The 26,471-nt window shown below is 37.2% G+C and overlaps 1 protein-coding gene across 4 annotated transcripts in view; it reads right to left on the reverse strand.

The window, feature by feature from the left end:
• Positions 1–26,471, reverse strand: part of cadpsb (Ca2+-dependent activator protein for secretion b) — a 90,809-nt gene that overhangs the window by 22,598 nt on the left and 41,740 nt on the right. For all 4 annotated transcript variants that reach the window (XM_079629302.1, XM_079629301.1, XM_079629300.1 and 1 more), the window contains exons 4-12: positions 20,253–20,333; positions 18,917–19,150; positions 17,569–17,690; positions 11,253–11,364; positions 9,052–9,191; positions 8,308–8,374; positions 8,007–8,115; positions 7,425–7,637; positions 105–241 (exon numbers count right to left, since the gene is read on the reverse strand). In XM_079629302.1, coding sequence (XP_079485428.1) covers positions 105–241; positions 7,425–7,637; positions 8,007–8,115; positions 8,308–8,374; positions 9,052–9,191; positions 11,253–11,364; positions 17,569–17,690; positions 18,917–19,150; positions 20,253–20,333 — 1,215 coding nt within the window. The remainder of the gene's footprint in view (positions 1–104; positions 242–7,424; positions 7,638–8,006; positions 8,116–8,307; positions 8,375–9,051; positions 9,192–11,252; positions 11,365–17,568; positions 17,691–18,916; positions 19,151–20,252; positions 20,334–26,471) is intronic.

The following is a 26,471-nucleotide window of genomic DNA, read 5'->3' on the forward strand; positions in this document are numbered from 1 at the left end:
ACAATACAAAAAAGATAGAAACATTTATTTTTATTATCACTGCTTAACATTCTGTGGAAACCATGTTGAATTTAGTTGCTTTGCATTAAAAAAAAAACACTTACCAGACATGCAAAGTTGTCATTTAGCCTGTGGTCCAACGTGAGCCTCTGCACCATCTCGAACAACGAGGCATGATCAAAGCTACATGGGTTAGCTGAGATAAACTCATCCATGCCGTGCTTCTGTGCTCTGTCAGCATCTATTCCAGCCAATCATGGGAGAGGAAGGGAGAGGGGGTGGGTTCAAGGAAGAGGAAATTAGCAAACTGCAAGGAGAATGATTTGTTCTCCTCTCACCACAAAAAAACTTAACACCTAGAATGAGCCCTCTATGGCAAATCAAGGACATTGAGCTTTCACATTGTCAACTTGCAGCAAAAGTCAAGCAGAGTTCAATCGGACCTAGCAAATGTGGAACTGAGGGATAACTCTCAGCTCACATTCATTCTGGACGTGCATGCATGAGCTGATCAGGGCCTGGTCTCTTCCTGTTCTCTCAATCAAAAGCTTTTGTAAGTAAAAGGCCACTGATGGCCTTGAGGTAGTGGCGTAATTCCAAATGTAGTTTCTTTCACATGAATACAATAGATTCTGCCATTCGCAATTGATTAAATGTCACTCATTTTAAGAGAGAAGATGGATTGTGTGCTCGTAAAAGTGCAAATGCCGAAATAATAAATTAGGGGAGATATGTTTGCCATTTTTTATATATTATAATTACCTAACCAGGTATTTTCTAATGTAATTTAATAGTACAACAGCATCAACTAAGTCTCTAAGATCATATTTAAAGACCCCATGAAATGGCCTGACAAGCACAGTTTTCTGATTCAATTGATTAGACAAAAATATGTGTGGGTCAGCATGAGTCATGAATATTTTTGCTCGGGTTTTCCTTTAAAAGAAAAATACTGTTAAAAGTGATTTTTTATTTGGTAAATATTTACTAGCATATACACTACCGTTCAAAAGTTTGGGTTTAAAAAAAATAATAATTTAAGTCTCTTATGCTTACCAAAGCCGCATTTATTTTATAAAAAAAACAGTTTATTCCTGTGACGCAAAGGTGAATTTTCAGCATCATTACTCCAGTCTTCAGTGTCACGTGATCCTTCAGAAATCATTCTAACATGCTGATTTGCTGCTCAAGAAACACTTATTATTATTAATATTGAAGAAAAAAAATTATGGAAACCATGATATTTTCAGGATTCTTTGTTCAAAAGAACAAAATGTATCTAAAAATGCCTTTACTGTCACTTTTGATCCAGTTAATGCATCATTTCTGAATAAACGTATTCATATCTTAAATACATTTTTTAAGCGTATTAATAAAACCTCAATGGCCACAAACGTTTGGTAGTGTAAATGTCCTCAATGCTAATAGACATGGCATAAAAGCAGTTTTTGTTTGTTTGTTTATTTCATGGGTTCTTTAATGTGTAGTTTTTTTAAGTTCTATGCACATGCTTGAGAAAGTAAGAAAAGGTAAGTTATTCCTAAAAAAGAAACTGACTCCCTGATGACTTACTTTATAAGCAACAGAATAATAGAATCTAAATCTGTGCAGTGATGAGGTGCTCTAATGTGAGAAAATGTGAGGAAAGAATGTGCATCGTGTTACACCAATGATTAGGGCATGTGTCTAGATAACAACAATAACCATGTGAATACATATGGCTAAAAATAAAGTGCAAAAACAAATAAATACTATCCAGATCTGCTTAATTAGAGGAACTTGGATAAAGTTATGTTATCCTTTGGCCAAGTAAAGCATTGCTACAATTATAGAGACGTAGACTAAACTAAAAGAGAGTACAAAAAAAAGAGAAAGAATAGAGGCACAGGAAAAGACACGGGATTGTAGGAATGAAGAACTCAGAGAGGAAATGAGCTAGGATAGACAACGGACAAAAACATCAGAATGAATGGCAAAGAAGCCTTATAACTGAGCAACTCAGGATAATTAAGAAATGAGAAAAAGGAAGTGTAAAAATGCATAACAGACTATATGAGCTGTATGAACCGTGGAATTAAAGAGACGAAATAAGCAAAGGTGTCCTAATTACAGGATTAAAGGATGTGCCTTATTCATTTGCATTTTTTTTATTTCAGAATTATACATTAATTAAAATAATGTACTTCCACATTCCACAGTTTTAAATTCGGCTTGTGCAAAAACCTGCTGTGCTGCATTCAAATAAGACTTGGACTTATGGGGATACTAATAAACTAGGAACCATTCCCTACCCTGTTATTAATAATATTTTACTACTATAAAATAACTCCTGATGCTTTTTTAATGGTTATATATGATATTTCATTGAAAATGGATGTATTTTACATGCAGGAACAGCGAGACACTCCACTGTGCTTTCCAATGTCATGCAAGAAAAAGGAAGAGGGGGGAAAAAAACTGGAGTAACATTTTCCGCTTGCCTATCTTTTAGCATTCTGCATTTTTCTCTTAGCATTTGCAAGTTGACAATACTGGGGAAATTTTCAGTGTTTTCATAAGGGTTGCTGAGCACACTGACAAGCAAGCCACTTCAGTGGCGTGCCAACAGGCTAGCATTACTGTTCTAGAGCAGATACACGGCTTTAACAGGAAGCCAACAGAGTCTAAAAAGTAATTAATTCATTCTCTGTGAAAACAATGGAGAATTATCAAAAAGGAAGAACATGAACTTGTCTTTCCATCAGCATCTGAATGGATAACATGACATCAAAATGCTCACCTACTCAAGCAGTATAAGGGCAAACACACACAGGTGCAAATAATGAACTATATCTTTGCTAAGTTCTACATTGGGTTTAGGGACTACTTCAAAGAGGCCCATTCCCTCTGGACGAAAGATAATTAGGAGTATTTCTTGGTGAGGAGGGACGGCAGTGCCTGCTCCTTCACATTGGCATTCAGAATACTCCACTTACATATTTGCCAACTCTTGTAAAGCTCAAGTTCAAAAATAAAGAAATCAGTTGAAAGGCAACTGAACCCTCGAGAGTAAAGTCCAAGTGGTCAAACATGCACAGTGCTTCACTGCTGCTGTTACTGTAGACAGAATTGATGGTCAAACTTAGGAATGGCCAGATTTGACTTAGTCAGTCATCCCAAACATTCTCAGAATTGTCCCATAAGTTTAGCAATCACATTTTTAGAATGAAATGCCACCAAAACAAGTCAAACCCCATCTTTTACTTTACTCTGAGGGGTCTTGTGATGCTAGTGATGTTTATGTAGAGAAGGCAATTATGCAAATAAATCATAAACCATATTAACTTAGCTAAATAATAAGTACAAACGCACTAATTCACATGCAACCTAAACTGGCAAGAATAATGAAAGTTTGTAGTTTTAGCCATCATCAAAAAAAAAGTCCAACGGAAAAGTAAAATAATCTACTTAGGTCTAAAGCATGAGGAGTGAGATTTGAAAGGAGGAGAAAAAGAACGAGAGAAAAAGGATAAAGAGAGCACGTTGCATAGGTCAGATAATGGTTTTATGATTATCTGACTGGTGCTAGCTAACAGGTTAGCACTTACCCTTGAGTCCAGCTAGAAGACAGCAGGGTAAGAAGGGACAAACCAGAATAACATAAAGACTAGCAACAAGGCTGAAGGAAAAAGCAGACACGAAAACCCTGACTCCACTACAGCTGCAGGACTAAAGAAGGGTACAAGCAAAGCATGAACGAAGAAAAAACACAACGTAAAATACAACAACCTGTACCGACATGATAGTGCAGTTTGTACTGGTGGGTGGTCAGATCGAGTAGTGAAAGAAAGAAAGAAAGAAAGAAAGAAAGAAAGAAAGAAAGAAAGAAAGAAAGAAAGAAAGAAAGAAAGAAAGAAAGAAAGAAAGAAAGAAAGAAAGAAAGAAAGAAAGAAAGAAAGAAAGAAAGAAAGAAAGAAAGAAAGAAAGAAAGAAAGAAAGAAAGAAAGAAAGAAAGAAAGAAAGAAAGGACTATATTTTGGTGTATTACGTTGTGCTCTGCTGCAGCTGATTTTGACAGGATTCTCACAGCATACAATCTAGATCAGACTCAACTAGATCACTGAAACATATACTAACACTGTACTGGCAAATACACTTACCTTCAGACATACAGTGTATTTGAATGTTGGTCAAATGTGTATTTGATGCCAGTATCAGTTTCTAAATTGATTCTATGAAGGTACTGCATCCGGTAAAAACAAATGAGCAAATAAACTGCTTAGAGAATAAATCCAGTCACCAGTAGGGGCTCCTGGTCATAAATTTAGGTAGTGTTTATGATAAACATTGTGTAAACTTTGTATTCTAATCGCTGAACACCCAGACACACTTTTGACAGAGGTCTAGTGTCTTTTATGTTATTCAGTCTGAGGGTGGCGCACGAATGTTAATTGACAGGCACACATAGAATGTTATCTTAGTATTGCCTTAATGTAGTATTTATTGCCTCCGAATGTTGTTTTAGAAGTTGTCGAGGAATTCCGGTGAGGAAAAGAAAGTAATTTTATTCTAAGAACAAACATAAAACGAACACAACAGAACTATATAAAGGCTATTAGCCTTAAAGAACAGACATGCCAACTAGTTACTGACCTGATGCAGACTAATATACACATAGCTAAAGCGGATTTATATCGTCTTGGTCTGGAGCGTGAAAATAAGCGGGGCAATCTGAAATCTGCCCCAATGGCTCTCAATTAGAGCACGCTGCAGTTCCATTTTCCTCCACAGATTTACATTGGAAAACTGTGGGGTGCTGTAGAGCTGGGGAGGGCTTAAGCACCTCCTGTCCGGCTTAGTATACATGCCTGCCAAAGCCATACACTAATATATCATACGACTTAAAATAGTCTGAACACATTTACAATTTATTATCGATTCAGTTTATATAGATTTCTATGTTTGGGATGAATATTTTGGTGGGTCTAGCCGTTTTATTTTTAAAGTCTCCCTCGTGACTTACCGATGTGGTGTTATTTATATATGTGCCTACATACCAGTGTGCGTGTACCACCGTAAGGCTTTGGGCCGTAAGGCTTGGCTCTAGTGGCCTAGTAGACGCCTGAGCCTGCTTTACCAAATGGCTTAACTCTAGTGGCCTACGACTATGTGTGCCTGGGCTACAACGCCGAATGGCTTAACTCTACTGGCCTATGACTATGTGTGCCTGGGCTACAACACCGAATGGCTTAACTCTAGTGGCCTATGACTATGTGTGCCTGAGCCAAAAGGCTCAAACATATCAAATTATTGTATGGCTTTAACAAATGAAATACACACTGCAGGTTAATAGAAACCCCCCACAGCCACCTGAGCAAATAGTAGTAAGCATCATTTGATAATCGTCATTGTCAAAACCCTCTATAGTCCTATTTGTAAATGTGGAGCTCATTTGGACAACGGAAGAATAATGGAGCATGACTCTAACACGCGTTCAGCTGAACCCAGCCCGAAACACACACGGCCACGGGTAAATGAAAACATCAGCCTTGGAAAAAAGTGTTGTTGGAAGTTGAGCAAATAAAGTTATCCTTTCTAAATGCGTACTGCACTGCTAAGGCCAATGCTACACAAGTATTTGAAGGTTGAGCACGCAAGCTCATTGGCTATTGTTACAGCAGGAACCAATCAGCTGTGCCCTATAGATAACGATGTGAATACGAGCAGGTTAAGTTAAAGGACCTTTTAGCCTGCGCCATCAAGAGTTTCATGACAGAACTTTGTATTTAACTAAGTGATCCCAAAACTCTACGGGTATCCATTTCCCTTTTAATATTACCTTACTCATTGTATGTTGTTATGATACATACTCTGTATTCAAGCAGAGTAATTAATGTATATTTCATATATTTCTGTATAAATATAAACTGTTGCCAGAACCTTCATAGTATTCCAGAATCTGTGAAAACCTTCTGCAGCAAAGGAATGTTTGCTCGTGGGTGTGTGTACAGCATGTTATATTCCACTACTCTGTGCCATTCAAGACCACCTGGGGTGTGTTAAGGTGGAGGGTGAAACATTTACACAGTGTAATAATGTTTCAGAGGGGAGAGGGTCTGTCTTATAGTGAGAAAATTGAATGGCATCTGAACTTGTGAGGGAATCATCTGACCACAAGAAACATTCACAAACAAGACAAATAAATCAATGGAAAAACAACACAGAACCTCTACCTTTAGATTTCGTATGAGGTTAAAACGTGAGCTATATTTTATTGAACTTATTTTAACAGTGTATAAATTCTGTTAAGAGACATTTTGTGATATAAGACATTGCTATGGACAGATGCTGAAGTAGATGCACACCAAAAGACAAGGTTCTGAATAGCAGGATCTATTATTATTTAGATGCTTAAAAGTGACTTGATATCAGTGTGAAGAATTTTTTTTTTTTTTTTTACTTTCACAGGTGTTTTAATTGTTGGTGAGAACATTTGTGGCAGAATCGTAATGCAAAAATTAATATTTTGTCCTTTTGTTTTCCACAGAAGAAAGAACGTTCTAGGGGTTTGGAATGACATGAGAATCAGTAAATAATGACAGAATTATCATTTTTGGGTTTACTGTCCCTTTAAGACATAAATGGGAAGGTGCCATTTATGTCTTAAAGGGACAGATAAAAATGATAATTCTGTCATTATTTACTGATTCTCATGTCATTCCAAACCCCTAGAACGTTCTTTCTTCTGTGGAAAACAAAAGGACAAAATATTAATTTTTGCATGCAAATGAACAGGGTTCAAGCTTAATTTCCAAATCTTCTGAAGCTATATAATAGCTCTTTGTGAGAAACTGTCCAAACTGTATGTGTTCTGCAGAAGAAAGTGGGGTTTTTTTAACAACATGAGGGTGAGTAAAAGCAAAGGTGTCATAATTTTCATTTTTTGGTTGATAATATCTTTGTAGAAAAAAGTAAGGCCTATTTTAAACTGACGAATTTAAATAATTTAAACTATTGGCTAAAAATTCTTACACGCAGATGTTAAAGCTAATCAGGAGTGCGTGCGGGCAGAAACGAAGACATGGACATTGAAATAAACACATTGCTCCACTATACACACTCGCTCTTACCTTTTCCTGCTACGTGTGCAGTGTGCTGAGAGTGCAAGTGACATCACTACGACATTATGAGTTACTAACTCAACCTGACAACAACCTGAATTCATTTATTAATTATTATCCACTTCGTGACGTGTTGTCATGGGAACAATGTCACTGTCCGTAAGTGGTTGAGGGCATGGGGCTCTAACCTAAATAACAGCGGTTTATGAAAGATGGTGATTAACAAGCCTTGCTATGCATTTCATTTACTCGCCATCTCAGCTTCAGTCAATTTTTGTCCTGATTGACATCGTAATGAAATGCTTTACTGGTATGTTTACTTACAGAACTGAGAGATGGGGGCGTCCATCTGTGCCGCAGCTCCGCTCTTAGAATTCAGTTTCTGGACCTGGGTGGGCGGGACGGGTTTGTGTGATTGGCCAGTAGCTCGATACATGGCCTGCACCCATAGGATGCGGTCCTGCTCATCATCACTGGCAAAGATCACAGTGTCACCCTCCTTCACTGCATTGAAAAAAGCCCGGCCTCCATCCAGACCTGCACACACAGAAAAAAAGAACGAAGTCAAATTCAGGTAGACATTGGAGGATATACTTAAAAATGCACTTTTGCTGCATTATAAACAACATTTCAAATAGCATATGCTAAGAAATGATTCTAGACTCTTTCTCAGAATTGGCTTCACTTTTCTGCGTTTTTTTTTTGGCGCCTCCTTTTAACCAATTGCACCCAAGATGTATGTATGAAGTCAGTTCCCCTTAAGTGCACACAGGTGTCTCAGCGGAGCTAACGAAGATGTTAGTGCCCATTGTTATTCTAATAAACTACGTTTTGACAACCAGAAAGTGATAATAGTTCCATAAAGGAGTGGTGCATAAGAGTGATCTATGAATGTGAGAGTTTTACCTGGCTGTGGGTCAGTGTAGTCCACAGTATAGCCATCTAACTGCAGCAGCTCCTGCGGTTCGGACTTCTTCTCTCGATAGCTGCACATGGCAAACGTATACTGACTTACCTATAGCAGAAGAGAAACAAATAGTGTTCAAATACTTGCCATTAGGGTCTCAGGTTAAATCAATGTCATATGCACTACCTAAAATTGTACATGGTTCATCAAGACACTGAAAACAATAAACTTCAGAGTGTCACATGGAATTACAAAGTCAAACTATTCTTCACTCGAAATTTTAATGTATAAAAAACATACCTGGACCAGGACAAAGAAGCGCTTTTTCCAGCGTTTCCAAACATTTTTGCCAACAGCCCATAAATACCTGATGGAATAATCACAGGCTTCATCAGTATTTTCCTTTATTAATTTAACTCATACACGACCGTTCAAAAGTGTGTGGTCAATAAAAAAATTTAAACAAAGAAAGTAAATTATTACTTGTATTCAACAAGGATGCATTAAATTGATCAACACAATATATTAAAATACATTAATAAAAGAATATATTTATAATAAAAATATTTATATTTCAAATAAATGCTGTTCTTTTCAACTTTCTGTTCATTAGAGAATCCTGAAAAAAGTATCAGTTTCCACAGAAACATTAAGCAGAATGACTGTTTTCAACTGTGGTAATAAATCGGCATCACCAATTCAGTTCAATTTCTGAAGGATTAAGCAACACTGCTTAAAATTCAGCTTTATCATCAAATAAATAGATTACATTTTATTTTTAAATTTAAATTAAAATTTTATTTTAAATAAACATCACTTAATTTTTGATCAACTATATGCAGCCTTAGTGAGCATAACACACTTCTTTCAAAAACATTTTAAAAAATCTTACCGACCCCAAACTTTTGACAGAAGTGTACATCATTTTTCATTTAACCATGAAACAAAAGATGATATGTGTGGATTATACTGTTTTGAATATAATGTCCATATCAACAGAAGACTTTTACAGAGAAGTATTTCTGTACCCACAAAAGTCCTTACCCACAAGCCTTCATGTTCTGAGGCTTGTCCATGCGGACGGCAAGTTTGATCTTCAGATCTTGATCAGGGCAAGCCTTGGTCACAGCCATCTTGTGGAGTTCCGCCTGCTTTGGGCTGTTTGGAGTTGGGTGAAGAACCACCTAATCATTCAACATTAGAGAAACATGATTATTAGTTAGTCCATATGATCACAATTCAGACCAGACTGAGCGACCACTGACTGAGAGACAAAGCTATCACCATTAAAAACAGCACACCCAAAATGAAAATTCTCTCATTATTTACTTACCCAAATGTCTTTCCGAACCCATATGACCTTCTTTCAGGATAGAATGACAGAACTTTCATTTTTGGGTGAACTATCCCTTTAACATGTAATCCTATAGCCAGTGTCTGCCCTAGAAACGCTAAGACATTTTCACACATGAAGCATTCAGTAAACGGATAAACAGGTTGTGTGGGTGTGGGAAAATATCCCTGAGTCTGGGTGTGAGCTGATAATGACATATTACTTTGCCAGTCAGCGCTTTTAGTGAAATTCTCAACATTCAATTAATTGTGGCTCATGCCTCTGTGCACTGAGAGTTGGGATGTGCAGAGCTCTTGGCACCTTATCAGAGAAGAGCCAGTTTCTCTCTATTCTCTCCTGTGCTTTTTTATTTGCTCCTTCTCTCTCTCTGATAAGTTGGCTCAATCTATTTCTTAGCTAGAGTTGAATGCTTAGAGATGCCTGCCTACCTCAGTCTTGATGAAGACACATTTATCAACCATGTACAAAACATCCGACATCAGTTAATATCAAAAACCATGTCAACAATTTCATAATTAGAGGACCTCTGAGTCCTTGAATATGCTTTTTAAATTCCTTTTAAATAATGCTTTTTAAATTCCAATTCATGATTACTTATTAAGATTATATTAACACAGAGTCCAATTGCAATTCAAATTTGAATTAAAAAATGCTCACCAAGGCCACATTGATTTGATGAAAAATACATAAAAACAGTAATATTGTGAAATTCCATTACAATTTAAAATACCCTTTTTCTTTTTAAATATATTTTAAAATGTGAGAATTAATTAATAACTTATGTCTGTGACAGCAAAGCTGAATTTTCAGCAGCCATTACTCTGAATATAAATACTTTTTAACATTATTCATGTCTTTACTGTCACTTTTGATTAATTTAATGTGCCCTTAATAAATAAACATAATTTTTTTTCATAAAAGAAAAAATATTACTGACTCAAATTTTTGTAACAGTTGTAAATGTCTCTATAATGTTTAATAACATAGCTTTTTATTATTAATTGTATGTAGAAAAGCATCCAATTTCCCAGAATGCTATAATTTACTGAATATATTAGTTTTAAGAGTTTTGATGCCACTGTTTAATTGTTTTGACAGTTTTGTTCTTATTATGGCATAAACAGGCATAATTAGTCTAAATCAGTTGTCATTTGTGACCATGGACCACAAAACCAGTCACATGGGGCAATTTTTTGAAATTGAGATTTATAGGCTGATATAAGCTGAATAAATAAGCTTTCCATTGATGTATGGTTTGTTAGGATAGGATAATATTTGGCCGAGATACAACTATTTGAAAATCTGGAATCTGAGGGTGCAAAAAAATCAGAACATTGAAAAAATCGTCTCTAAAGATATCCATTTATGTTTTCGATTGTGCTGTTTTCACTCACAAAAATAAATGTTTTATATATTTACAGTAGGAAATTTACTAAATATCTTTATGGAACATGATCGTTACTTAATATCCTAATGATTTTGGGCATAAAAGTAAAATCGATAATTTTGACCCATACAATGTATTGTTGGCAATTGCCACAAATATACCCATGCGACTTGTGACTGGTTTTGTGTCACATTTGGTTAATTGTTTGTTTTATTACAACAATTCAACATCCGGAGGGGCATGGTTAATTAGATTCAAATTCTAATTCAATATTCACTGTAGAAGCAGAGCAGTGGTTCAACTTTAAAAGTTAAACTTTTCGTTTCTTTTAGAGGGATTTTCAAGACTGGAGATTTACAGGCATCAATGAAGCAAAGGGAGGATTACAAAGTAAGACATCACTTCTACAACTCCACCATAACAACCACAAATAAACCCCGAAAAACCAAAACAGAATGACAGATGTCCAAAGCCACCAGAAAGAAAAGAAGGATTGAGTGTTACCCGGCCCAGCTCCTTGTCCTCCAAGGCCAGAACCCCTGTGCTCTCTGTGAAGAGCTTCACTTTGACCGCTGGCAGAGGGTGAGTGGTGGTGAAGTCTCCTTGGGTTCCCCAACTGAGAACACACATACACACAAACACCATTCATGTCTTTGATGGTAGGCTTCTATGTACTTTATACACTCATTTTTATCCAGCTCACACACAAAACACACAGAAAAAAACGAAAAAAGTACAGCCACCAAGGGTTATACTTCCAGGGGCTCTGGAATGTAAGGCTTTCTCCAGGTATAATAGATCTCCTTGACACTCGGCCACTCTTTATTACTTTATCACTGCGTAACTGCTGAGCACAGAGACATCTCGCAACCCTTGTTTTCATTGTATTACTTTGATCAGCAAGGAAAACAATCTCTGCAGTCCTATTCGGCTACTCGGCAGGGCTGATGAAATAGTTTGCCAACAAATCATTTGATAAGGTCGTAAAAATCTAATACTGAATGTCAAGTGCATGAGAGACAGACCAGCGGGTAAAGTGTATCATCTGACGTTTTCTGCATAACGCATTCAGCCGAGGATATTCTCTGGTGATTACTGGTACGAGATTCTCCCACAGAACAGACAAGTCTGACATTTGGGAAAATAATAAATAAATGAAAAACCTAAAGAAGATTTCGAGAGTTCACATTCGCATTATTTACTCTTTCTCTACCCATTCATTATCTGAGTCCAATGGTGTGCGGCAGACCTGAGGCAAAGTTCTCTTTTTACAGTGTTTTTTAAAGTATCTGTTCGTTTTTGCTAAAAAAAACTGTCTGACTTACAGATAACTTAATGTTTTAAGTTCATTTTGATTTGATTTACACACAGTTCCCCTTATAAGTCCAGTTATTGATGTCATAAGTTGTAATTGCAGCCGAATGCTGTTCAGCCAAGAGGTCTGTAAATGCATGAGTCTTATACAATAATGCGGACAGATGTTATAGAAGCATGGTTTTTTTATTCAAATGTTCTTAAACAGTTGTCTAGCTGTTTATTACAAAAAAAGTGTATTGCAGTTGAGCATTTCAAACTTGTCTTAACTGCCTTCTGTACTAAAACAAGTTCACTTTACTTGAAGAAAAGTTGGAAACCGATTGCACAGATTTTTAAGCCTCCAGTTAAAATGGAAGATTACATCCATATTGAGAAGTAAGAAAGTATTTAGAATGTTTGCAGTACACATTCTTACAAAGTTAAATTAAATGAATACATTCTAGAGTATATTAACTGAATCTGGAATATTAAACTAACCTGATATTTATTAATTGACCAATTTACTCAGGAAGTGTTAGTTTTCTTTGCATTTTAGTTGATTACTCAACTTCTTTCTCAGAATTGATTTGCAAAAATAAGGCAGTCTATTTCCAAACTTTTTCTTTAACTAAATATAACTTAATAGAATTTACAGTGTTCAAATTCATGCTATGCAGAAGAGTATGAGAAGAAAGTTCAACACTCTTATTTCAGCAATAAAAACAAAAACAAAAAACACTAAAAAATAAAACACAAATACTGTATGATGTTTAAAGGAACACGCCGACTTTTGGGGATTTCAGCTTATTCACCGTATCCGTAGTTTGATAAGTCCATACATACCCTTTTCATCTCCGTGCATGTCGTAACTCTGTCTGACGCTCCCACCGCTAGCCTAGCTTAGCACAAAGACTGGAGGTAAACAGCTCCAGCTAGCATACTGCTCCCAATAAGTGACAAAATAACGGCAACATTTTCCTATTTACATGTTGTGATTTGTATAGTCACAGCGTGTACAAATAACAAGGTCACATGAGACACAGCCATCTTCTAACCGTATACATACTGGGAACTATATTCTCAGAAGGCGAAGCACATGCTACTTGGGTGGAGTGATTAACACAACACTCTGAGCCAACTCTCTGCTCCTCGCCTCGGGGCTTCTCAGGTGCTGCGAGCAAATCACTCCGCAGAAGTAACAGTGCTTTGCCTTCTGGGAATATAGTTCCCAGTAAGTATACGGTTAGAAGATGGCTGTGTCTTATGTGACCTTGTTATTTGTACACGCTGTGACTATACAAATCACAACATGTAAATAGGAAAATATTGGCGTTATTTTGTTTGTTATTGCCGTTTTATTGGGAGCAGTATGCTAGCCGGAGCCGTTTACCTCCAGTCTTTGTGCTAAGCTAGGCTAGCGGTGGGAGCGTCAGACAGAGTTACGGCACGCACGGAGATGAAAAGGGTATGTATGGACTTATCTAACTCTGTGGGATACGGTGAATAAGCTTAGCTAAAGTCCCAAAACGTCAGCGTGTTCCTTTAACTAAAGTCATTTTAGCTTAGTAGGCCCTATGGTTGAATTGGATCATCAAAGGTCAGCAGCAAAGACATTGGTTAATAAAATAAGATTAAATACTTACAGTATATTTGTTTTATTTAACATTTAATTATTGCAGGTTTGCGTAATATTTTGAGTTCGCATTTCACTATTTTTAATCATTTTGAGGATTTCTGATTTGTTTGTGCGCAAATGAGATGAGTAAATGCATGCTCACGTGTTGTCTAGAACTACAATGACCATAATTGTTTTACAGCGTACAAACCTAATTCCCAATTTCTCTCAACATGGGTACAAGAGAGGTGTCCATCAATAATTGGGAAAACAAAGTAACTTGCATTACTTAATTGAGATATTTTGATGTAAATTTAAAAGTAATGTTTTTACTATTACTTTACAAAAAGTAATCAGATTACATAATAACACGCATTACTTGTAATGCATTACCCCCCAACACTGCGCCTTAGTATCTCAATGAGACTAGAGATGGTGCATCCATCTAAAACTTTATCTGCTAGTGTCACAGGCTTAGATCTCATATTTCATTATATTTTTAGTGATATTTAGATTGATTATTTTTTTCATCCAAATTTTTCTAAGCACTTCCTCCTTTGCTTCCTTTGCTTAAGAAAACGCCCCTGCTATAATCTCTCTATGCTCCCCAGTAATCCATATGCATGTAGTGTAAAGCCGTCATAAAGGGATAAATATTATTCATGCATGTATGAGAGATCACACTGTAGCAGGGCTAACACCACGCTTTATATGATCAGTATTGATATTATAAATAATAAATAGACACAATCTCAGGACAATTTGACGCAACAGTATAGAAAAGTTCACCTAGGAAAACACGGATACACACACACACACACACACACACACACACACACACACACACACGGTGAGTGGTAGAGTTGGCCTAGTAAAAGCGGAACACGTGACATGATCTGCTGCCGTGGAAACAGGCTGCACGTTTCAGAGGCAGCAGTCAAATGAGACAGAAAGAAAAAGGGGGAGAGAAAAAGAAATGAAAAAGAGGGCAAAAAGGGAAAGCTAGTGCAAGAGGGAAAAAACTGCTATGTGTGTGGTGGGAAGTGTGATTTATCACCTAGAGAAGTGACAAATGCAGACTGAACTGGGAGAACACAATCGTCAATCTGCTTGATGACCACCAGGGGGCGATAACCATGTAACGGCTGGGCGGTCGAAGATGGATAGAGACCAACAGCAATCAGCAAAAACATAATTTGCATGTGAAAATATGAGCTTTAGGGAAAAAATTGTTGGCCAAATGTTTCCCACTATATTTTTCTAAGGGCCTACAAGGGATATTAAATATTTAATACAAAGGGAAGAATTTACTAAGAATGAATTGTACCCGCTGATCATTTTCACATTCTGTCTGTATTGTTGTAGCACCAGATTCACAAAAAAAGAACTATGCAAATTACTGAAAATAAGGGAGCAAAAAATGAACTTTCTGCAGACAGTAAAAGCCCAATGTTAAATATAAACATTGTGAATTAGGCCCAATCTACAATTTATATAAATAGATGGTGAACCTTGTATATAGAAAAAAGAGACTTAATAATAATTACAAAGACTTAATTGAAATACACTGGAGCTCTATATCACTGAATTTAGCACATAGGTTGACCATGCAGGATTACAGATGCTTAGTCAATAAGCAGCAGGTTTCTGCACAGATAAAACACAAATAATAGTAATGTCTTATGTTAATGAACGAAACATGTTTAGTTTCTGGGCAAGTGTTTGTATGGCTTCCATGGATACGGATGGGTTAGCATTCTAACAGTGCTAACGGCGTGTCAGGGAGGTTGCTGACACTGCACAAGGCCATGCATGACTGAACCGTGTGTATGTGTGAGATCGCCTTTGGGACAGCGTAAGACAGGTTTATTCTTGAACAGCTGACTGAATAACATTTTCTGAGTACTTCTGAATGTCAAATTTCCTTTTCTCTGCGATTCTGCCTCGTTCGCTCTCCTCGATCTCCTCATCCTCTTAATCTCTCTCCTTCAGCATGTCTGTTTGATGTGACACATTCTTGTGTGTCCATTAGCGCTGTTATGCTTTGCCAAAATGAGCCAATTCTCTCCGTTTCCAACCGCCAGTGACAGCATGAATACATGAATATAGACAGAGTTCTATGACTCATAATCATAAGGCTTTTATAAGAGCTAAGTGCTTTACAGTTGAAAGAAGAAAAGAGAGAGAGCGCGAGAAGCAAAATTTAAGTTACGAAAATAGGAAACGAATGGAACAGAATCATGGATACAGAATAAAAGAGGAGCAGGGGAGCTCTGATATGGGAAGAGAAATAGAGCTGGGAGATATACTGAATATTCATGATAAATTTATGATTTTGCGGTTCATGTAAAATGAAACACTGTGAATGTTTTAATAGCATCTTTCATTTGAACTTCAGAAGCAAAAAAAGTTCAATTTGTGATTAATTTAGCGAATAAATGAAATCAAATGAATCTGTATTAATATATCAACTCCAAACTGATTCATTTGCACTTAAAAAGTATCTGCATGGTTTTAGTCATATGATAAAAATAAAAAAAGTGAAATATTATTGTAAAATATGTGTAAGTATATATTACTGTTTAGATATGTACTTGTGCAAAATTTAAAAAGATTTTTTTTTTTGCCTTATTTCCCAGCATTGTAAGGAAAGGATGGAACGGAGAAGGGGATAAAACGGGGGGAAGAAAATGTCCTAAAAGACGATGCTTCGTTGTAGGTTTTCCTCCCTATGAAGGGAAAGAAGGTGACCTTGTATATGAAACAGATTTTATTCCCGTCAAAGGCGTGCTATACGGTGCGTGTGTGTGTGTGTAAGTTCTCACTTACACACACAAGTGAAGGTTGTTGTGTGTGATGACAGAATTTAAATGCTAATTCTCACGTGACGTCATTATTCTTCGGCAGTGCCGGAGGCTCTCTCTCTCTCTCTCTCTCTCTCTCTCTTTCCTTCTCCCCCCTCCGCAGGGATGCGCACTCCTAATCAGTTTCTCCACAGCTGATTACTTTTCTGAGGGGACATGGAGGCTGTGTCTTGTATTCCTGATTCTTTCTCACTCTCTCTCTCGCTCTACCAGGCTCCCTCTTGCTCTTTAGCTCGTTATAAATTGGCATCTGATCCAATGATGGAACGTAGGGCCCAAAAATAGCACCACATCATGTGCTCATCCCTTGAGTAACTGCCTCTGGTCAAATAAGAGACTTCTAGTTGGAGGACACAACACCTGAAACTGCACTGCCACTAGAAAACTGTCCCATATTATGGATTTAATGAAATATGTAGAGCATATAACTAAAATGTAACTTATTAGTAAGTAATAAGCTAACGCCGTCGAACTTGCTCCCCAGATATCAGCCCTAGCCACTGAAAGACCCATATCTGCATTCATTTACACATATTTTAAAGGCAATTATAACAATACACACTACTGTTCAAAAGTTTGGGGTCAGTAAGATTAAAAAAGATGTAGTAAGGGTGCATCAAATTTGCATCAAAGTGACAGTAAAGATATTTATAATGTTAAAAAAGTCCATTATAATAATGTTTTCAGTTTAATAGTAGTGTTTTAAACATTGATAATAGTAAGAAATATTTCTTGAGCAGTAAATCAGCATATTAGAATGATTTCTGGAGGATCATGTGACACTGAAGACTGGAGTAATGGCTACTGAAAATTCCCCTTTGCCATCACAGGAATAAATTACATTTTAAAACATATTAAATTAGAAAACAGTTATGCTTAATTGTAATAATATTTCACAATATTACTGTTTTTACTGTATTTTTGGTCAAATAAATGCAGCTTTGGTGAGCAAAACAAATCTTGCCAGCCCCAATCTTTTGAAAGAGCAGTGTAGATGTTAATTATGATCATCAAAATAGTTTGAATCTTGACATTAATGGCCTACGTTGGTTTGGACGCTTCAGCCTGGTCAGTTTGTAGCTTCTCTCCACCCTCCACCTCCATCGTGCAGTACACGATGCGGTTGGGAGCCAGCGACTTCAATCCCTGAACTTCCATAATCACCACCTACACAGAAGGAACATTTGGTTTTATTTCATATGCAGGTATGTGTTATAATACTCACATAAGCAGTTCCCTTGGATGCTGTCATTTACCATGCTGTTAGCCAATCAGGATCCAGCTCAACCTTTTGACCACATTATAAACTTTTATTATCACTCAACTTTCTTGCTCTTGACGCTCATTGAATAAGCATTGTTTACGTCTGGACCGAAAATCAATCCACACACACCCAGAGCACCTATAAAATTTGCCAGCTCGTAGCTCCTCAAAACAAAATAGACTCCAAAGACACAAGCCAGGCTATCAAATACATAAAACACGGCTCTGTCAGCCTCTGTGACTACTAAAGCCATGTCAAGTTATAATCAACTGCCCTGAAAATGAGCTAGCTCAAGGTAGTAATAATTATAGCAAAACCTCAGACTTGAGAGGGGAGATTTCTCAGAGGCATTCAATATCCTCCGGAATCATTTATCAAAAATGCTGTATAACCTTTTTCTAATATGCTGCAGCCCGTTCTGTCTATAATTTATGCAATAGGAAAGGCTGGAAATTCAGTAAAGGTTCAAATCTCACAGACGCATGTGTTAAACTAACGCTGCAGCTGCTAATGTTGCTAAATTCATCATTACTTCTCATTTCAATTCTCTATCAAAAGTAAGGGGTGTTCATTAATTCGAAATGATGAGAGGCAAACCCTTTGACTCCAAAAAGAAATTTGACGATATGTGGTAGTAAGCGCTACATTATATTTAATGCAAAAAATGTCATTTGTTTTCGACTATATAACACAGGCAACGGACTACTTAAATTAATGTTTAAATCAGCAATTTCAATGGTTCAAACAAGGATAAAACAACAGCTAAACCCTTAAAAAAATACTTGTTAATGTTTGTAATTTCTATTCCACTAGCACCAAAAATGCTTAATGTTTCCCAAATGGGCTTCTCAAACACTTCTGCCACCCTTTTGCATCTGCCATTGTCTCACAATTTTGGTTATATGTTTTACACTTAATGGTTAATTGTGTGCGAAACATCAAGAATGTCTAAGTAAGGCGAAATGCCACAAACCTTCACTAAAGAAAGTCAAAGATATGGAAACCTTGAGCAGGGCCACCGCGAAAAATCACTCTTTCTCCCCTGGGCCCGATGAAAAGGCACACTATACTGAACCCTGGCCTTGAGCACAAAACTAATACACTGCCTGTAGGCTAGAACAGTTCTTACCTCAAGTGTGAAAGACAGGACAACATCAGACTTGGACAGCTGGTTTTCATCTTCCTGCCCCATATCAATGATGGAGGTGTTGTGTCCCCTCTTTAGCTTCTGCAGTTTGAACTCTCCTCCCTTTGAAACCGGCATACTCTCCAGGTTAGCCATCAGCTGGTTGACCGAGCTTTTCAGCTCCTCTATATACATAGCCTCCATCTCCTTCGACACAAACTTGGGGAATTTGCCAGCCTGAAGTTTTGAATAACAAAAAATAAAGCATACAATTTTTAATAATTGTTATGAACTTTATTTTAAAATATCACTGGTGTTAACACTATTAAAAACTTTAAAAATATATATTTTATACATTTTATAAAAATATAAAAAAAGATATAGAAAAGTACTTTCAAGCTCAAAGCTTAGAGGAAGAGGTTATTCAAATAGTTTACATGGTGATTTGATTTGATCATATTGAAAAAGTATTTAAAGTTATTTTTTATGTCATTGTTTGTATGGGGAAGAAATGTATCACAAAAAAAAAGAACTTAATGGTATAATGTTATGATTTTAGTCTTAGAGTAAAACTGGGGTTATAATAAAATATACATAAAATATAAATAAAAGATGAAAAAATTAACTAAAATAAGTCATGTTGCGTTGGCAACTAGCTGAAATAAGTACTAAAATGACTAAAACTCAAATAAATAAAAAAATATAGCAAAAAAATTAAATAAATAATAAAGCGTAAAACAAAATGACTAAAACTTTAAATTGAAAACGTCTTGGTTACTGATATAACCCTCGTTCCCTGATGGAGGGAACAGAGACGTGTCGACTGCCAAATCAGGTCTCACTTGGAAGCCCCAATCACCTCTGAGTTTTAGTAAAACAGCCAATGGAATTGGCAAGTGGAATTTGCATGCTGAGCCCCTCCCCCATACATACGGGCATATAAGATGGCGGCACGCATCCACTCATTCAGGGTTATGCTGAAGAGCCGAGACGGTGTCCCGGCCATTCAGCTGGAAATTCAGGGTTGTGGCAGGGGGAACATAACGACTCTCCATTAGGGTACGAGGGTTACATCAGTAACCTAGACGTTCCCTTATCTGTCAGTTACTACAACGTTATGTCGACTGACAAATGGGGTCCCTATGGAAAACGCTACAACCACTGAACTATGTATGAGGCAAACAGGTCTAGTCGAAGGTAAATCCCGGTTTAAATTATGAATTAAATGTGGGTACATAAACTGAATTGACTGAGTTGCAGTGGAACGGGTGGCAGTTCTGTTTACAGCACCTCCGGAGCATCTCTGTCCACGTGTAAGTGATCAAATAATGAGACTTACTCGGGCAATCTGATCAGCCATCTGCAGACGCCCATCCAGTTCTCTCCTGATCTGAGCCGCTTGCTCGTCCAGATTATCCAACTGCAACCACACATACACACACAGTTACATTGGTTACCATCAGCCCTCACAACTCAACACACTAACCAATACATATCCAGAAGGCAGCTAATTAGTTCTGATCCATGTAAAAGCTTTATAACTGGGGTCACCAGGGGTCACACTTTGAAAAGATAAATGGTCACACATTCTAAAAACAGAAATGCAAGATTTGAGGGTTTTGGTCAAGTTTAGGCTTACAACCAGGGTTATATGCTTCTACATCAGTGTTACAGTATTCACCAAGGATCAACAAAATATGTTGACCCAACGTTTCTAATTCTGGAAAATCAGGACGTGTGAAAGTGGATAAGCTCAAAATGTTTTAGACCCCATCTACACCTGTATTGTCCACTTGTGATCAGATTGACAAAAACGTGTTTTGATAGATATAAACAGCGCCTGAGTGAAAAGTTGTCTCGTCCTCATGACGGTAAACACCTCATCAGAGAAGAGAAGAGATGTCAATGCAATAGGAAGAGGAAGTCACTTTGCTAAAAGATTATAAGCACATGATTTAAAAAAAATGTGCACAGAAATATAATTTATAATATTCAATGTTCCATAAAATAATAAGATTTGTCCATTTTCATTTCATGGTGACTTTCAGTGATTAAAGGAAAAATTGCATTTATTTCAATTTCTATAAATAAAATTTGAGTTAATTTAAATTAAAGTAAATTTAGGTTGTTACGGTCTGTTAGTTTTACCAAAAGAAGCGATGAATAACAAAATTAGTTAATTTAATTAAAATAACAAAATTAATTAGTCATATTTTCCATTTTTACCAACTGACATGTCAAAATGTGTATCTTTTTTATTTTTTTGTGCCCGAATTTCCACAGAATTCTGCAACCCACACATAGCATCAATAAAACATCTAATATATTCCATCTGTAACCAATTTCTGCACTGCTCGTATATACAGCCTCTCATACATAAATACATGGCCATGAATCCTGTTGTAAAGCATAAACTATATCACATCCACAAGGACCCCAGGGAAAGATGGAGAACCCCTATGGAGGAAAATCTGATGTGATGGAATAGGAAATAATCTCTTCACCCCTGATAACTCTGTTGCAAGTGTGTGGGTGTGCGAGCGTGTCACTGTCTGTTTGTGTGTTATGACATCTGAAGCCTCCCCATCCAAAGCCATCACATCCTGTCTTTGTCACTCTCCTGCTCCTGTCCACACAGAATCCAGGGGCGACAGCACCACGGCAACCCTTGCCATGGCGACAGTCGGTCTGGAGTGGGAAACCTTGTCACATGGGGCAGAGTTGAGTCCTCGTCCCCAGAGCCCTGTCTATCTTCTGCCCTGCTCTCCAGGGGCTGTGTTCTAATTAAGCATGGCTCAGCAAATACGGGAACCCTCTTGTGTGCGCGTTTGTGCTAGAGCAACCCCCAGAACATCATGAAAGATGGCATCGCGATTCGCGATGAAATGAAAAGAGAAAGTGAATTTCCAGTTTTACAGAGCAGAATTCTCACCTGCATTGTGTTAGACTAAAAGCTTTTGTTTAAATTATTGATCATAAGCCCTTTGGTCTTCAAAAGTCTCTCTCACATGTTTAGTTTTTTTAAAGCTAAAAATACCAGAATGAACTTTAATGGCACACTGAGAGCACTACAATGACCTAATGACCAGTTTCATGATCGCATTGTTCCCCGGGCTGCTCGGGTCAGAGTAGCTGTGGAAGGGTGTGCCATAATTAATGGAAACACGCAACCTCTGCTCTCAGTTTATGCTAAATGACTATCTCTCTAGTTCTTGAGCATTTTATGCACGTAGCAAACAAATAAGCCGTTATAAATAATTTACAGGAGACATCTGCAAACACAGCTGAAATGCTGGTCAGGAATCACCTGGTAGATCCAAGTACAAACCAGCTCAATTTCCTTATGTATTCTGTTTGGAGGTAAACGCCTCTTTCATCAAAAAGCTTGGCCTTAATAATAGATGGCAAACAAAACATGGAGGTTGGGTGTCTGTATAGAGGTCAGCATTAGTCTATTCACCTCAGTTCTTTATTTAACAGCTGTGGCTCTGGTGTTGTCTATGTTTAACATTAAATGATTTCACATCAAATCATATTAAAGCAACAAGCCATGGAAAGTCATTTATTATATTGATTTTACACCGATAATGGGGTAATGTTAAAGCAGTCAACCATAATCTTGCTAAAATCACTGTAATGCACAGCCGTAAGTGGATTATTACTCTTATAAAGCAGCATAAAATGCATTGTTATTGGGTTAGTTTGTACCCTTTAATTCAAACGACACTGAATCCCTGTTGGTTTTACGTACATCCAACACAACAGGCACAAGGTTCGAACGGCAATGTTCGCTTCAGTGCTGTGATCCGATGGAGTTAGATGGCATCTCAGCAGAGGGAGCTCCCAACAGCTGTTACCCCGATTCCTTGGTTCTCACCGAAAGGCAAGCGCAACTCAGAGACTCACTGCATCAATAATGCATTCACACATTTAGATTTGCTGATGGCAGACTGTGTTCTCAGCTTCGCTCGTTTCTTCCACCTCTCTCTCTTTCTCGCCGTTTTCTGCTGTCACCACATTCCTTCATGGCATCTCTCTCAACCACCTCTCCACCTGCCTTGATTCTCTCTCTTCCCTTCAAGGTTCCTCTGCTGCGTGTGGGAGAGTGACATCTCTGACATTGTGTGAAGTAATAGGGCAGACAGCGCAAGATCGAGTCATGTGACTAAACCCTACAGCATGACCTTTGGCTGTCCACTGATATATTCGAAAGACTGAACATCTTGGCTACTATATTATTGATCTACCGGCCAGTCTGGCAGATAGGAAGTGACAGAGGTTTTGTGTGAGTGTGTGTGGGGTAGATTAGAAAATATGTTGCAGTGGTCAGCAAAAGCAGGGTATTAAGACGGGTATATTTCTTTCTAAGGAAGAAAAGGAAGGATTTGGTGTACCATGTAAAAAGCCCATTTTACACAGTACACAATTACAAAGGGTTTACATTTCATTTTCAATGAGACAGAGGCGGCAGAACGGAGGCGGCACTGAAAGCGACAGTGGTTGCCATGCTTCTGCTCAAGAATCCTACTGATTTGTTGTTCGTGTGGAAAAATAAATAAAACATTTAAAGGGGTCATTCATTGAGAAATCACATTTTCATTTTTCTTTTGACATATAAGACGTCATTGTACTATAAAAATATCCAGTACGTTTCAGAACGCAAAACTTCCTTGTTAGTCCAAAAGCAGCTTTTATAGAAACCAAGCTGCCAAAAACAACTCGTTTCGGATTTCGTCTCAGTATGACATCATAGCGTGACGAAAGACCGATGCCTCAGAGGATTACAAGACATTTTTACGTTTCGCCAAGTTGTGGGAAAACACAGTCTTTCCATTGCATTGCCTTTCTTGTGATCCTAACATTAAGAAAGCTTGGATGAACTTTATTTTTAACAAAGGTTCAGATCCTATTAGTAAGACACTGTTCATTCAAAGATGATGAGTGCTGACAGCTGACTATATTGGATCTGACAGTAATGTGAGTAACAACGTTTTTACCATGTGTCACTATTGCTTTTTCCGTTACAGATGGATATACTGATATTGATATACTCTCTTTACTGAAAACGATGAATATAAGAATGACAATGAAACAAACAACGGCACATTCATTCATAATTCGTTTATACGAAACACCGTTTGTCAACTATAGCTGTAGTAACTCCAAGTACTTAAACTTTACCAGGACTTATAAAGCATATTTAATATGCATAAATAAATTATGTACTGCTACAACTGCATCTACATAAAAACATTATTTTAATTAGCATACCAGAGTCCAGAAACATCACATTAGTAGACAACGCAATGAATGCTTCCAGTGTAAACCACTTCAATGATTATAATGGGAGCGATTTAGTTGCAACGTGTTTTTTTTTTATCAGCTATCACTTACATGCAACCTGGAATATAATGTTTAGAGTATTTGCCTCATTCATAAATGCACAATGCTTTTGCGTGCTAGTATTGAGCTAAAGCAGTGTGCATTGCATTTGGATGTTTCCTGTGAATAGAAAATGCAAAAAAATATGGAAAAAAAAGTTTACTGCCTAGCATGCACTGTGTAAAATGCCCTTAAGACAGAAAGAAAAGAGAGAGAGAGGAAAAAAAGAGACACGTAGACAGATACGCTGACTGATGGTTTTCATTTTAATAGTTAAGAGTCAAATATGCCGCAGTTCGTCATGTACTGTAAAATAATGAACGGACAGAACATCAGAACTGTTCTTTTAAAAAGGGCAGAGGCAGACACATTCTTTTGAGGGACAATGAGGAAAAAAAGACAACCAATTAAGCACATTATTATATAGAACAAATGCATCGTTTCGGTGCATGATAGCATAGAAATATGAATGATAATTTGCAGTGTGTGTGTGTGTGTGTGTGACGTGTGCTGTAACCCTGCTGGTTCATTCTGAGCTGTTGATTAGTGGAGCACATAATCAGCTCCTGTCACCGGCTGCAATGAACCAACCTCTCTTTTTCTCTATTCCTCCACTGTTACTGTTACTATTAAGAAACTGCATTTGTTGTTGGGTCTGCTGGACTGCTATGAGTTGTATCAACTTTTTCCAATTGCTTTTGAGGAACAGGAGCTTTAAATGCAAAGCAGTGGGCCTGACCAATTAAAGGAGCTTTCAGAGAGAGAAAGAACAGAGAGAAGAAGTCTGACAGCACAATATCACTGCCAGTTTACATATGCACACTTTAATTACTGTATGTAGGCTTGGCAAAGACAGCATACTGTTATTGTATAAACTTATGTTAGGGCTTTTTTTACAGTATATGCACTTCAAGTGTTTCGTCATCACAGATCAGCTTTGTTCATTTACTGAAACACTATCATGAGCTGCACATGTAAATGATGAAACAGAAGCACATTAAAAAAATAAAAATAAAAGCGCAATGGTTTAACTTTAAAAATTAAGATGTAAACATTAAGAATTTAACAGTTGTATTCTAAAATTATTTTTTATAAAACATTTATTTTACAGTAATAGGCTATTATTGCAATAGATTTCTTATTTTTTGTTTAATATTTTTATTTAATAATCACAATAAAATGATATTATTATTTTAGTTATCCTGAAAGGGTGGGTTTTCACATTAAGGTTACTGAAACGAGTTGGTATCGAGTTGGAGTTGGTTCTTATAAAGAGAATACTCTTTATACTTTTTCACCCCAATAATTCTAGAAAGACAAATTCTTTCCAAATACAGCTATTCAAGACGCAGTGTATATCATTTTTTTCCAATATCGGCAGCGCTATCCATCTATCTAGATTGTAAATACCATCAGACAGTTCTTTACATTTCGTTTTCTAAGCTGTCAAGAGAAGCCAACATTCAAAGTTATACATGTCCCCTAAACAATAAAGAACAGACAACAAGGAGAGAGAAGAAACAGGAAAGGCTGAATGAATCTATTCAGTAATTCAATGAGGAGGCTCTGAGGGCACCAGAGGTGTGCATCACAGAGAAAATCTATTTGTGACTGCAGGGAGATGAGCGTGAATGGACCAGTTTATGAGCTAGCACTAACTACAGTGCAGAAGACATTCACTATTTTCTAAGACTAATCTCAAAGAGATGTAACTTCACTTAGAAGTGATTCAAGCAGTGATATTTCAAAGTAATCCAAAAAATATTCTATGATAACTGAATCCTAACCTGTTACCCATAAAATACTGATCATTCATGTTATCAGTATAGCCTAACTAATAGAAAGGCTGCGTTAAAGTAAGACATGTTGACTTTGCTTTCAGTCCCTATGGCACCGGCAAACATTAAATACGCCATCTCCGCTGCTTTATTTGCAAACATTATCATTATTAGACAAAACACTCCCGCCACAACTGCCCGCTACGGTTCATTAACCATTGTGTGGCGAAATAATCAGAAAGCAATCCTAAACTCTTACTCATCCATCCTGATTTGACAGGTTTCCTGTGAAAGGTTTCTGTTTATTAATGCACAAATGGCTGATAATAACGCTCTTTTTGAGATGCTTCAGTACCTCTGCATTCAAATGGTCTGCAATGTTTGCTGCTTAAGTATGC

This window comes from Phoxinus phoxinus (genome assembly GCF_949152265.1).
Source record: "Phoxinus phoxinus genome assembly, chromosome: 11".
NCBI classification, from domain to species: Eukaryota; Metazoa; Chordata; class Actinopteri; order Cypriniformes; family Leuciscidae; genus Phoxinus; species Phoxinus phoxinus.